This window comes from Thalassophryne amazonica, chromosome 19, assembly GCF_902500255.1.
Source record: "Thalassophryne amazonica chromosome 19, fThaAma1.1, whole genome shotgun sequence".
Lineage (NCBI taxonomy): Eukaryota > Metazoa > Chordata > Actinopteri > Batrachoidiformes > Batrachoididae > Thalassophryne > Thalassophryne amazonica.
In genome coordinates this window covers 34,926,573-34,941,395 of record NC_047121.1, presented here as the reverse complement: position 1 = coordinate 34,941,395, position 14,823 = coordinate 34,926,573, and the positions used below count along the sequence as shown (strand labels likewise).

Here is a 14,823-nt window from a genome sequence, read left to right as displayed (position 1 = left end):
TTTTGAGACATATTGCTTTAAGTTTTCTGTCTTGACGCTTTGATGTCTTCCTTGGTCTACCAGTATGTTTGCCTTTAACAACCTTCCCATGTTGTTTGTATTTGGTCCAGAGTTTAGACACAGCTGACTGTGAACAACCAACATCTTTTGCAACATTGCGTGATGATTTACCCTCTTTTAAGAGTTTGATAATCCTCATCCTTGTTTCAATTGACATCTCTCGTGTTGGAGCCATGATTCATGTCAGTCCACTTGGTGCAACAGCTCTCCAGGTGTGATCACTCCTTTTTAGATGCAGACTAACGAGCAGATCTGATTTGATGCAGGTGTTAGTTTTGGGGATGAAAATTTACAGGGTGATTCCATAATTTATTCCTCAGAACTGAGTGATTCCATATTTTTTTCCCTCTGCTTGGTCTAAAAAAGTAACCGTTACTGACTGCCACAATCTTTTTTTCTTGATTTCTTATAGTGTTTCTTAAAGCCAGAAAGTTGCCATTTGAAATGACTTTAGTTTTGTGTCATGTCTGTGATCTGCTTTTTTTCTACAAAATTAAAACAACTGAATGAACATCCTCTGAGGCCGGTGATTCCATAATTTTTGCTAGGGGTTGTACTGGTTTGGAAACACCTGGTCACCCTCCACAGTGAAGGCCTCTTTGCAGTTTTTAGGTGGTGTAGCTTGCTGCATAATCCTCCTTGCTGTGTTTTTGTCCTGTAATCAAACAGCAAATTACAGGTTAACTTTTAATTTAGCAATGCAAAAATATAGCAGACAAGGATTTTTAGACAAGAAAATCGATCAAATCTAGGTTCAAGTTTCCCATGTGATATCTGTCAACCTGGAGCTGAAGAATTTCACATCTTATTTATTAAGAAAATCCTTGTCCTGTGCCACTCCACAATGAATCTGAATAATTGCTGAGCAAACAGACAGTTGCACTATGCACAGTTTCTTCCCAGTCACAGCAGCCTATAACTCATTCAGGTGGCAGCAGCAGCAAATCAGGCAGGTGATGGTCTAATGATGGTGTGGTTAAGTGTTGGGCTTCAGACCAAGGGATCCTTGGATCAAAACCCAGTCAGACTGGAAAATCATTAAGGGCCCTTGGGCAAGATCTTTAGTCCCCTAGTTCATAGGTGACAATTGATTCCAGTAAGGCCCAAGAGGGTACAATTTTCTTTGTAACCACCAACTCCACCAGATGATTTCACTGATGAACTTGTCCCATCTGCTCAAAGTTATGATAATCAGTGAAATCACCTGGTGGAGTTGGTGGTTACAAAGAAAACCTGTACCCTCTTGGGCCTTTCTGGAGACTTATTCCCTGACATCGGTGTATGAGTGTGTAGTGTGAATGGGTGAATGCGAGGCATAATTGTACAGTGCTTTGAGCATTTGGTGTAGATGGAAAAGTGCTATATATTGTAAATGCTGCCCATTTACAAACACTGTCTAACTATCCAGTTACTTATGAACCTGAATGTATCTCAGTGAAGCACTAACTTTGATGACCAGAATAGATTCAATATGTCTCATATCAATAAGACAGTTGGTGATGACTGGGCTGTTTGTGCTGATTATGTCCAACACACATGGGTAATCTGGATGAGATGCCTTCCTATGAAAAAGCACAGAAAGCAACAGTTTTAAAATGGATAGGGGAAAAAATCCCTTAAATGCAAATTTAAACAAAAATAAAATAAAACTAAACTAAAAGAAAACAAATAAATGTTGCTGCTGACTTTCCAGTAGGGTTATGATGTTTTCCAGAGAAAAGAGAGACGATGATTTTTGGCCTGGTGTTATTTGTGTAATAGCGAGACATCAGGTCCAGAAGCACTGCTTCATCCTCGTAATTGTCACAGCAGAAAGTCTTCAAATTATGCTGCAAACAGCTCTCCACAGCAACAGCCATCGTGGGATCCTTCACGCTGATATGCCTCCCTGACAGGAAACATGGCAGCATCATGAACCTCAGATCCTTCAAAAGGTATAGTGTCACTGGGTTTTTTAAGGTTTAAGTCAAACAATAAAAAATTTGTTTGGCACAACTACAATTTTATTCCTTAGCATTTAGACAATGGATTCATAATAACGATATTGCCAATATGACCAAAATTCATGCTGTCTGCAAGCAATTTAAAATTTCAACCCCTGAGGGGAGAAATTCAAGGGATCAGATGCTATAACCAACATCTGGTAGATTTGGAAGAGATTTACAAGAAATCTTATGGATGTTAATGTAAGATGGGTCACAGGAGATATCAAAACCTCATGCATGTGCAGATGTGCTTCCGCCTGTAGTTAGTCTGCATGATGGCTATGAAGGAAAAGACAATATTCACTATGGAATTTCCCCCAGATAAATATGTCCTCATGAAAATGAGCTGTACTTTTGCAGCATGCTACAAAAATAAACCTACAATAATGCTTGCATTTCAGCAGAAACTAAGAGAATTTCCAGCTTCATTGTAACTACAAGATATCCTTTCCACAGTTACAAGAAATATTTTGAAAACTGGTGACTGCACAAAAATAAGTCAACAATCTGCAAGAATTTGATACAATTGGTGTTTTACTTTAACACTTGAGAATAGTTAGTTTCATTTGCCTAGTTTCACAGGAAATAAGTGTTACAATAAAAAAATCACCTCAGTATAAGAACAGAAAGGAAGAAAGGAAGTTTTGAACAAAACAGGTGTTACGAGAGAGAGTGAGAGAGAAAGAGAGAGACATATGATGGGAGGACTCACCTATTGGTCCAATGGGTCTCTTCACAAAGCGTCCTGCAGAATAAGCCTCTGCAATATCATTCAGGAGGTCTGGCATATGCTGTCCAAAGAGTTTCAGTTTGTTAAACTGACTGTCAATGAGCTGGTTTTTCTTCCACAGTTTGTCCTCAAGATTAAGCTGGATACATCTTTCTTCTGACCTATGCAATAAGAACAGAGTTTAAAATATCACTTAAAGGGACATTATCATCACCAAACAAAGCATTTCAGGACTTTACATTGGAAACAATACAAAACCCAATACAATCAAAAATGATTTTGTTTTGTTTTTTGTGCTCTCATAGAATTAAACCGTAATTACTCTGAAATAAGTACTTATAGAGGCCGGTATTGCTAACCGAATGCCCCCCACCCCAAAATTGGTCCGCCCTGTCTTCACTTAGCCTTCACTGTGCATGTGTGTGAGACTGACTCTGAGTCTGACTCTTCACAATCAATGCGATCAAAGGAATAATGTGATTATTAACCATCAGTCTCTCTGTTTTCCATCCCAGACGGTGATGACGCCGTGCAGGCTCATTCAGGCAGGTTGAGATGGTGTCTCCGCATGTAGCTGTGGAGACACAGGGCACTGGAGAGCAGAACCAGGTGGGGCTGGAGGCTCAGTGTTGGGATGGTGTCGACGGGCCCGTCCCTCGTTGGCAGCCTGGTCATAGGCCTCGTCGAAGGATGTAGCTGCAGCATTGCACGTAGAATGCCAGGTGTTTCGGTCAGCTGCTAGGTGCTCTAAGCTCTCAGGGGGAATAGTCCAGTTTTTGAGTGTAGATTTGATGTGGTCCTTGTATCTCTTTTTCTGGCCACCCACGGAGCGGCTGCCTTCAGTAAGCTGCCCATACAAAACTTTGTCAGGCAATCGGTTGGCAGGCATCCTGATTACATGGCCTACCGATCTTAACTGCCGGTAGAGAAGCACAGACTCCAGGGAGGTTACACCAGCCCTTTTCTTGATTACAGAGTGTGGCACCTTGTCCTACCACTGGAGGTCGAGGATCTGCTGATGGCAGCGAATGTGGAAGGACTCAAGCATCTTGACATGTCCTCATTACAGCACCCAGGCCTCGCAACCATAAAGTAGGGTGGAAATGATGACTGCATTATACACAGCGATCTTGGAATGAACAGCAAGAACTCTGTTTGAAAAAACACGCTCCTTAAGCCGACCGAAAGCTGAAGAGGCCAGGTGAATACAATGCTGAATATCATCAGTGAGATAACAGGTGGAGGCAAAGACGGAACCTAGATAGGTGAAGCTCTCAACATTCTTGAGCTGGGCATCACTGATGCAGAAGCTTGGTGGCAGCTGCTTGCAAGGGACACTAGGTAGAACCTCAGTCTTCTGGAGTTGACAATGAGGCCGGCACGACAATAGGTCTCTGTGATAGTGTCAAGGGACCTCTGCAAGCCAACAGCTGAATGGCTTGGGAGGGCCGCATCATCTGCGTACTGTAGATCAAAAATAGCTCAGAAGATGTCAGCCTTTTCACCTGAAAGCGAAGAAACGTTGAAGAGGCTTCCTTCCAGTCGGTACTTGATACTGACCCTGTCACAGGATGAAGGTGGTGGCAAGAAAATAAGGGTCACCGACACAAGGAACAGTTGAAGATCACAGGGGTAAGGACAGAGCCTTGCCTTGACGCTGACACCGACACTGAAAATGGAAGGACTGTGCCTTACCAACGGTAACACTGGCAGACATCCCTCTGTGGAAATCTTTAAGCATGGCCAGAAAGATGGGAGAGCAACCAAACTTGAGCAGAATGTTCCACAGGAGGTTGTGGTTGACAGTGTCAAAGGCCTTGATGAGGTCAATAAAGGCCACGTCGAGATCCTCATGTTGTATTTTGTGGTTACTGGTTTTGTATCATGTCAGTATTCTCTGCTCAGTTTGTAATCTGTATCAGTCCTTGTTCTAGTTTTGATTATAATCATAGATCTTCATGTTTCCCGCTACTTGGATTAGTCAAATAATTTCCTAGTTTTGTTTCCCTTTTGTTTTGCTCACGCATTATTGCTTGTCTGGAACACATGCACGTTATACACTGTTAGTTTTATGCCACTTACTTTACTTGCTTTGTACTGTTGGTTTTTCGGCCACTTAGTTATCTTGCACCAGTTCACTTTGCCTTTTGCCTCACTGCCACTCTCTGCACTTACCTTTGTCTTCCCCGGTCATGCCCCTTCCAGCACCTTCTGCACACCTGCTCCTCATTTCTCCTACTAATTGTACACCACTAGTTATTTTAGCCCTCACAGTCTCACTACTCACTGCCAGATATGTTGATTTCATGTTCCAAGTACTCCTTGCCTTGTTTTTTTTTGCCTCGCCAGATTTTTGATCTTGCTTTGTCCTCGGCCTTGAGTTTGCCTTTTGTCTTGATTGCCTCCTTGCGGTGTATTTTGACCTGTGCCTGCCTGTTGAACTACGCCTCAGCCTTTCACCTGTCTGTTACCGTAGCCTCACTGCTGGACAACCTGTGTACCGACTCCATGCTTGCTTTGACGATTAAACGTTTTACTTACTCCACCCCTGGTGAGAACTCGCGTTTGTTTCCACCTGTTATGAGCCATGCTGTCACCATGCCTGACATTTAGACCATGAATTGCCTTATCAACCTCCAGAAAGGTCAGTGGGAGATCCAGATTGGAGATAGGTGGGAGTATCAGTAGGTCATCCAGCTCACGGAAATGTTCCATCCACCATTCAAGGATACCTGACCTATCCTTGATGAGAACCCCATCCTTGCTTCTGACTGGGTAAATGGATTTCTGAGAAGGCCTGAACACAGCCTTGATAGAGTCATAAAAGCAATGAAAGTCATACAACCCCAATTCCAATAAAATTCGGACGTTGTGTAAAATGTAAATAAAAACAGAATACAATGATTTGTAAATCCTCTTCAACTTATATTCAGTTGAATACACCACAAAGACAAGATATTTGTTGTGTGGGCCGCCAGAAGAGGATGTACTGCTGGCCCACCACCAAAGGGCGCCCTGCCTGAAGTGCGGGCTTCAGGCACACGAGGGCGCTGCCGCCACGGACACAGCCGGGAGTGACAGCTGTCACTCATTAATTCCTGACAGCTGTCACACATTCTTCATCATCGCACTCCATAAAGACCAGACGTCATCTCCACCTCGTTGCCAAGATATCGTACTTCCTTGGAGGTAATATCCTCAGCCGTTTCTTTTGCAATATATCTGTATATTGTGAGTGTTTGCAGGAGTACCGGTTCCTTTTTCTGTGGAAGCTGAGTGAGTGCAGGACGGCACTCTTTTCCTCTGAGGAATCACTGCGGTACTCTACTGAATATTGAGTGAGAGGTGGAGGTGGCATTCCCACCGTTGTTGTTACTGGGTGTACACACACCCACACTTGACTGTCTTTGTTCTCGCCAGCAGTACCAGATCCAACAGTCGGGGACGGTGATCACCTGGGAATTCGGGACTTGGCGGCTCCAGTATTCACCGGGTTCTGTGGCAGCGGAAATCGTGTGGTTCCGGCCCTTCTCAGGACAGACGTCTTCTATCCTCGAGCCTGCCCACACGTCACCTTTGTGATTTGACTGTAATTATATTCTGAGATTGTCTGCATTTCGTTGTGCACGTTTCACAACATTAAACTGTTACTTTTTGGCTCATCTATTGGCCGCTCATTTGCGCCCCCTGTTGTGGGTCCGTGTCACTACACTTTCACAACAGGATATCTCGGCCAGCGTCATGGACTCCGAGGGGCGTCACCTGGCTGTTGAACGACCAATGGGAGAGCAGGGAGCGCAGGCGTCTGCAGGAGACGTGATTGGTGAGCTGCAGCACATTCTCACCGCCTTTACGGCTCGGTTGGATCAAATGACCGAGCAAAACATCCTCCTGAACCGCAGGGTGGAGGCTCTCTCCGCACAGATGGCGGCGAGCGCTCAGGGCGCTGCTGCAGCTCCTCCTCCTGCCGACCCTGTGCAGGATATAAACGTTCCAGTGGTGGTTCAACAACCCCTCCCACCATCCCCTGAAGCATACATAAGCCCTCCTGAGCCGTACGGAGGTTGTGTGGAGACGTGCGCGGACTTTCTCATGCAGTGTTCGCTCGTCTTCGCACAACGTCGCGTCATGTACGCGTCAGATGCTAGTAAAATAGCTTATGTGATTGCTCTGCTTCGGGGTAAAGCACGCGCCTGGGCTACGGCGCTCTGGGAACAGAACTCACGGTTGTTATCAGCATACACTGGGTTTGTGGGGGAGTTCAGAACAGTGTTTGATCACCCTAACAGAGGAGAGACCGCTTCAACTGTGCTGCTGTCAATGAGACAGGGACGCGAGAGCGCAGCCGCTTATGCAATCAACTTCCGCATCGCGGCTGCGAGGTCCGGCTGGAATAACGTTGCGCTCCGCGCCGCCTTCATAAACGGACTGTCGTTGGTCCTGAAGGAGCAGCTGGTACCTAAGGAGGAACCGTGGGATTTAGATGGGCTTATCGATCTCGTTATACGGTTAGACAATCGGTTGGAGGAGCGCCGTCGGGAGCGAGGCGAAGGACGTGACCGGATACGCGCCGTCCCTCTCCCTTCCGGGTTCGAAAAGGGGCCGCCCTCCCCACGCTCCACAGCTGCAGAGCTCTGTGGGGCAACAACTCCCCCTGCTGACGTTGTTAGGGAAACGCACAGGGCCAAAATGAGGAGGCTGATCCGTGGAGAGTGTTTTCTCTGCAGCTCAACTGAGCACACACAGAAAAACTGCCCCAAACGGCCACAACAACAACCGCCCTCAGAGACTGGGCTAAGGGGGGGTCAAAACATTCACGTGAGACACACACAGATTGCCACACAACTCCCAGTTACAATCCTGAGCGGGGATTTAACCCTTCAAGCCCCAGCACTGGTGGACACGGGGTCAGAAGGGAATCTGCTAGACAGCAGATGGGCAAGGGAGGTAGGGCTCCCTCTGGTGGCGCTTACTTCGCCAGTGCAGGTGCGGGCACTAGATGGCACCCTCCTCCCTTTAATCACACACAAGACACAACCAGTAACTCTGGTGGTGTCTGGAAACCATCGGGAGGAGATTGAGTTTTTTGTAACTCCTACCTCCCGCGTGATTTTGGGCTTCCCATGGATGTTGAAGCACAATCCCCGGATTGATTGGCCGTCTGGGGTGGTGGTTCAGTGGAGCGAAACCTGCCATCGGGTGTGTTTAGGATCCTCGGTTCCTCCCGGTTTACAGGCTAAGGAGGAGGTCAAAGTCCCTCCCAATCTGACGGCAGTGCCGGTTGAGTACCACGATCTTGCTGACGTCTTCAGCAAGGATCTGGCACTCACCCTTCCCCCGCACCGTCCGTACGATTGTGCCATTGATTTGGTTCCAGGCGCTGAGTTTCCGTCCAGCAGGCTGTACAACCTCTCACGACCTGAGCGCGAATCAATGGAGACCTACATCCGGGACTCATTAGCTGCCGGGCTGATCCGGAACTCCACCTCCCCGATGGGGGCAGGTTTCTTTTTTGTGGGCAAGAAAGATGGCGCATTCCGTCCATGCATTGATTTCAAGGGGCTGAATGAGATTACGGTTCGCAACCGATACCCGTTGCCATTGTTGGATTCCGTGTTCACCCCCCTGCATGGAGCCAAAATCTTTACTAAGCTGGATCTTAGAAATGCGTATCACCTGGTTCGGATCCGGAAGGGAGACGAATGGAAGACGGCATTTAACACCCCGTTAGGTCACTTTGAGTACCTGGTCATGCCGTTCGGCCTCACCAACGCCCCCGCGACGTTCCAAGCCATGGTTAACGACGTCTTGCGGGACATCCTGCACCGATTCGTCTTCGTATATCTGGACGATATTCTCATCTTTTCTCCGGATCCTGAGACCCATGTCCAGCATGTACATCAGGTCCTGCAGCGGTTATTAGAGAACCGACTGTTTGTGAAGGGCGAGAAGTGCGAGTTTCACCGCACGTCTTTGTCCTTCCTGGGGTTTATCATCTCCTCTAACTCCGTCGCCCCTGATCCGGCCAAGGTTGCGGCGGTGAGAGATTGGCCCCAACCAACAAGCCGTAGGAAGCTGCAACAGTTCCTCGGCTTCGCTAATTTCTATAGGAGGTTCATTAAGGGCTACAGTCAGGTAGTTAGCCCCCTGACCTCTCCAAAAGTCCCCTTCACCTGGTCGGATCGGTGCGAAGCCGCGTTCAAGGAGTTGAAACGACGGTTCTCTACTGCGCCAGTTTTGGTGCAGCCCGACCCTAGCCGCCAGTTCGTGGTTGAAGTGGACGCCTCTGACTCAGGGATAGGAGCCGTGCTATCCCAGAGCGGAGAGACCGATAAGGTTCTTCACCCGTGTGCCTACTTTTCTCGCAGGTTGACCCCAGCTGAACGGAACTATGACGTCGGCAATTGAGAACTCTTTGCAGTGAAAGAGGCTCTTGAGGAGTGGAGACACCTGTTGGAGGGAGCGTCTGTGCCATTCACGGTTTTCACTGACCATCAGAACCTGGAGTATATCAGGACCGCCAAGCGGCTGAACCCCAGGCAAGCCCGCTGGTCACAGTTCTTCGGACGTTTGACTTCCGGATCACCTATCGCCCCGGGACCAAGAACCAGAGATCGGATGCCTTGTCCCGGGTACACGAAGATGAAGTCAAAACGGTGCTGTCGGATCCACCGGTGCCCATCATCCCGGAGTCCACTATCGTGGCCACCCTCACCTGGGACGTGGAGAAGACCGTCCGGGAGGCCCTGGCACGGAGCCCGGACCCCGGAACCGGTCCGAAGAACCGCTTGTACGTCCCACCAGAGGCCAGAGCTGCAGTCTTGGACTTCTGTCACGGTTCCAAGCTCTCCTGTCATCCAGGGGTGCGAAGGACCGTGGCATTTGTCCGGCAGCGCTTCTGGTGGGCGTCTATGGAGGCCGACGTCTGGGAGTACATCCAGGCCTGCACCACCTGTGCCAGGGGCAAGGCTGACCACAAGAGGTCCCAAGGGCTTCTCCAGCCACTTCCTGTGCCTCATCGCCCCTGGTCCCATATCGGCCTGGATTTCGTCACGGGCCTCCCGCCGTCCCAGGGCAACACCACCATCTTCACGATAGTGGACCGATTCTCCAAGGCGGCCCACTTCGTGGCCCTCCCGAAGCTCCCAACAGCCCAGGAGACAGCAGACCTCCTGGTCCACCACGTCGTCCGGCTGCATGGGATACCCACCAACATCGTCTCTGATCGTGGTCCCCAGTTCTCCTCACACGTCTGGAGGAGCTTCTGCCGGGAACTGGGGGCCACTGTGAGCCTCTCGTCCGGGTATCACCCGCAGACCAATGGACAGGCAGAACGGGCCAATCAGGAGTTGGAGCAAGCCCTGCGCTGCGTAACATCCGCACACCCGACGGCCTGGAGTGAACATCTGGCCTGGATCGAGTATGCGCATAACAGCCAGGTGTCCTCTGCCACCGGCCTCTCCCCGTTTGAGGTGTGTTTGGGGTATCAGCCCCCATTGTTTCCCGTGGTGGAGGGAGAGGTCGGTGTGCCCTCGGTCCAGGCCCACCTGCGGAAGTGCCGTCGGGTGTGGCGCTCCGCCCGTTCTGCCTTGTTGAAGGCCCGGACGAGGGCGAAGACCCATGCGGACCGCCGGCGATCCCCGGCCCCTGCTTACCAGCCCGGGCAGGAGGTGTGGCTGTCCACGAAGGACATCCCCCTCCAAGTGGACTCCCCCAAGTTGATGGACCGTTACATTGGACCTTTCAAGATCCTCAAAATCCTCAGTCCTGCCGCAGTGAAGCTCCGACTCCCAGCTTCACTGCGGATCCACCCGGTTTTTCATGTGTCCAGACTCAAGCCTCACCACACCTCACCCCTCTGTGCTCCTGGTCCGGCGCCGCCTCCTGCCCGGATCATTGACGGATCATTGACGTCCGTCGAATGGGCCGGGGGTTCCAGTATTTGGTGGACTGGGAAGGGTATGGACCCGAAGAACGCTCCTGGGTGAAGAGGAGCTTCATCCTGGACCCGGCCCTCCTGGCCGATTTCTACCGCAGGCACCCGGACAAGCCTGGTTGGGCGCCAGGAGGCGCCCGTTGAGGGGGGGGGTCCTGTTGCGTGGGCCGCCAGAAGAGGATGTACTGCTGGCCCACCACCAAAGGGCGCCCTGCCTGAAGTGCGGGCTTCAGGCACGCAAGGGCGCTGCCGCCAGAGACACAGCCGGGAGTGACAGCTGTCACACATTCTTCATCATCGCACTCCATAAAGACCAGACGTCATCTCCACCTCGTTTACCTCCAAGGATATCGTACTTCCTTGGAGGTAATATCCTCAGCCGTTTCTTTTGCAATATATCTGTATATTGTGAGTGTTTGCAGGAGTACCGGTTCCTTTTTCTGTGGAAGCTGAGTGAGTGCAGGACGGCACTCTTTTCCTCTGAGGAATCACTGCGGTACTCTACTGAATATTGAGTGAGAGGTGGAGGTGGCATTCCCATCGTTGTTGTTACTGGGTGTACACACACCCACACTTGACTGTCTTTGTTCTCGCCAGCAGTACCAGATCCGACAGTCGGGGACGGTGATCACCTGGGAATTCGGGACTTGGCGGCTCCAGTATTCACCGGGTTCTGTGGCAGTGGAAATCGTGTGGTTCCGGCCCTTCTCAGGACAGACGTCTTCTATCCTCGAGCCTGCCCACACGTCACCTTTGTGATTTGACTGTAATTATATTCTGAGATTGTCTGCATTTCGTTGTGCACGTTTCACAACATTAAATTGTTACTTTTTGGCTCATCTATTGGCCGTTCATTTGCGCCCCCTGTTGTGGGTCCGTGTCACTACACTTTCACAACAGGATATCTCGGCCAGCGTCATGGACTCCGAGGGGCGTCACCCGGCTGTTGAACACACTTTCACAACAATATTTAATGTTAAAACTGATCACCTTTATGGTTTTTGTGTAAATATTTGCTTATTTTGAAATGGATGCATGCAACACGTTTCAAAAAAGCTGGGACAGTGGCATGTTTACCACTGTTTTACATCACCATTCCTTCTAACAACACTCAATAAGCATTTTGGAAATGAGGACACTAATTGTTGAAGCTTTATAGGTGGAATTCTTTCCCATTTTTGCTTGATGTACGACTTCAGTTGTTCAACAGTCCGGGGTCTCCGTTGTCATATTTTGTGCTTCATAATGCGCCACACATTTTCAATGGGTGACAAGTCTGAACTACAGGCCTAGTACCTGCACTCTTTTACTATGAAGCCACGCTGTTGTAACACATGCAGAATGTGGCTTGGCACTGTCTTGCTGAAATAAGCAGGGACGTACCTGAAAAAGACGTTGCTTGGATGGCAGCATGTGTTGCTTCAAAACCTGAATGTACCTTTCAGCATTGATGGTGCCATCACAGATGTGTAAGTCGTCCATGCCATGGGCACTAACACACCCCCATACCATCACAGATGCTGGCTTTTGAACTTTGCGCTGGTAACAATCTGGAAGGTCTTTTTCCTCTTTTGTCTGGAGGACACGACGTCCATGATTTCCAAAAATAATTTGAAATGTGGACTCATCAGACCACAGCACACTTTTCCACTTTGCGTCTGTCCATTACAAAAGAGCTCAGCCAGAGAAGGCATTGGCGTTTCTGGATGTTGTTGATGTATGGCTTTCGCTTTGCATGGTAGAGTTTTAACTTGCACTTGTACATGTAGTGATGAACTGTGTTAACTGACAATGGTTTTCTGAAGTGTTCCTGAACCCATGTGGTAATATCCTTTACACAATGATGTCAGTTTTTAATGCAGTGCCGCTTGAGGGATTGAAGGTCACGGGCATTCAATGTTGGTTTTCGGCCATGCCGCATATGTGTAGAAAGTTCTCCAGATTCTGTGAATCTTCTTCTGATTATATTATTGACTGTAGATGATGGAATCCCAAAATTCCTTGCAACTGAACACTGAGAAGCATTATTCTTAAACTGTTGGACTATTTTTTCACGCAGTTGTTCACAAAATGGTGATCCTCGCACCATCTTTGCTTGTGAACGGCTGAGCCTTCTGAGGATGCTCTTTTTAAACCCAATCATGACATTTACCTGTTTCCAATTAACCTGCTCACCTATGGAATGTTCCAAACAGGTGTTCTTTGAGCATTCATCAACTTTCCAAGTCTTTTGTTGCCCCTGTCCCAGCTTTTTTGAAATGGCATCCATTTCAAAATGAGCAAATATTTGCACAAAAACAATAAAGTTTATCAGTTTGAACATTAAAATATCTTGTCTTTGTGGTGTATTCCATTGAATATTGGTTAACAAGGATTTGCAAATCATTGTATTCTGTTTTTATTTACATTTCACACAACGTCCCAACTTCATTGGAATTGGGATTGTAGCTGTCCGTGTGACCTTGGATCTCAATAGCCTTAGCACACCACCATTTGTCCTCAATACTGCGAAGCTCACGTTGCACCCTGGACCGGAGACCAGTCCAATCAGCACGCAGAGCAGCACATGATGGATTTCTGAGGACTGCATCATGGAGGTTGTGCTTTCCTGCAAAAGAGGCTTGATGTAGGCAGTGTTGTCATCAAACGAGTCCTGGCGCTATTTCTGGTTGAAGTCAAGGGTAGATTGGGAGGTACTGAGCAAAAGGTCACAAAGCTCTTGCCATTCTTCTGTTAAATTGGCAGAAGACTTTGCTGGCTCGCAATTGAGCTCGGACGACAAGTGCCACTGGTGATATGATCTTTAAGGGCATGAAAACTGAGTCTCCTCTTCGGTTGCTGTTTCCGAAAGGTAGGCCGCACACACAGTCAGAGTGTTGCTCTCATGAGGCGGTGGTTGGTCCAGCATTCAGCCCCACACATGGCCCTTGAGATGAGCACATCACGGAGATCTGCCTCCCGAACAATGACGTAGTCAATGAGATGCCAATGCTTGAACCTCGGGTGCATCCAGGAGGTCTTACAGAGGTTGCAGAGGTGGAACATGGTGTTGGTAATGTCCAAGCCGAACTCGGAGCAGAGAGTCAGAAGGAGGTGACCGTTGCTGTTAACTCTGCCCACACCGTGGCACTCGATGACACCATCCCAGACATCATGACTCAAGCCAACCCTGGTGTTGAAGTCACCCATCAGTATGATCTTGTCATGTTGCAAAGCATGGAGCGTGGGGAGTCCACTCCGTCCCGTCCCCCCCCCCCCCCCTCCTACCCCCCATCAAACACCCTTCACTCTGGTTTCTGCTCACGTCACTCCTTCCACCTTCTGTGGGGGCGGTGCAGTTTTAGCTGCAGCTGGTCCCTGTTCCTCACCCCAAGCTAACGGTAGTGCATCTCAGAGTTGCTGCGTGACCTTCACCCACTTGCCTCAATTCAGATAACAGACTTCTTCAAACTTAGTTTACATAAACAATGTCAAATGTGTATGTGCTGTCTTTAATTCTGTTGTGTGCCATTATTACGGTAAACAAGTAATAATTGTGGACTAATTGCTGTCTGAGGTAACTGGAGTGTAAACATAATTTCTCTACTGTGAGATCAATAAAGTATATCTCATCTCATAAAATTGATCCTTGAGTCATCCACAGAGGTCATAGTGGGTACATAGGTGCTCACAAGGATGACATAGCAACCTTTAGCTAGAGAAAGTCGAAGAGTCATAAGATGTTCATCGATACCAACAGGAGACTCAGGAAGCAGATGGAGAAAAGAGGTCCTGATGGCAAAGCCAATGCCATGAATGCATCTGGCATCGGCGGGGAGCCCTCTCAGAAGGTAATAACCTTTGCCATCCTCAGTCAGAGACCCTTCATCTGCAAATCTGGTTTCGCTGAGCGCGACCACATCGATCTTGTAGCGCTGAAGCTCAGCGGCAATGAAAGCGGTCCGTCTGCGGGGCCGGATACTGTTGTCACTATTTTGTGGAGTATGGATGTTCCAGGTTGCGTCTACAAAGTGGGATGCCCTGGTGGATGTGGTTTTCCACCCAGGGGGAAGGGAGCAGACAATTTTTGGACCACCTTTTCTAGGTCCCACCTCATGTGAGGTGAGCAGTGT

At 48.7% G+C, this 14,823-nt stretch overlaps 1 protein-coding gene across 1 annotated transcript in view; it reads right to left on the bottom strand.

The window, feature by feature from the left end:
• LOC117531890 (structural maintenance of chromosomes protein 6-like) overlaps positions 1 to 14,823 on the bottom strand; it is a 56,112-nt gene that overhangs the window by 22,115 nt on the left and 19,174 nt on the right. Inside the window, 4 exon segments of the mRNA XM_034195081.1 lie at positions 618 to 715; positions 1,508 to 1,622; positions 1,747 to 1,948; positions 2,758 to 2,936. Of these exon segments, the coding sequence (XP_034050972.1) occupies positions 618 to 715; positions 1,508 to 1,622; positions 1,747 to 1,948; positions 2,758 to 2,936 (594 nt within the window).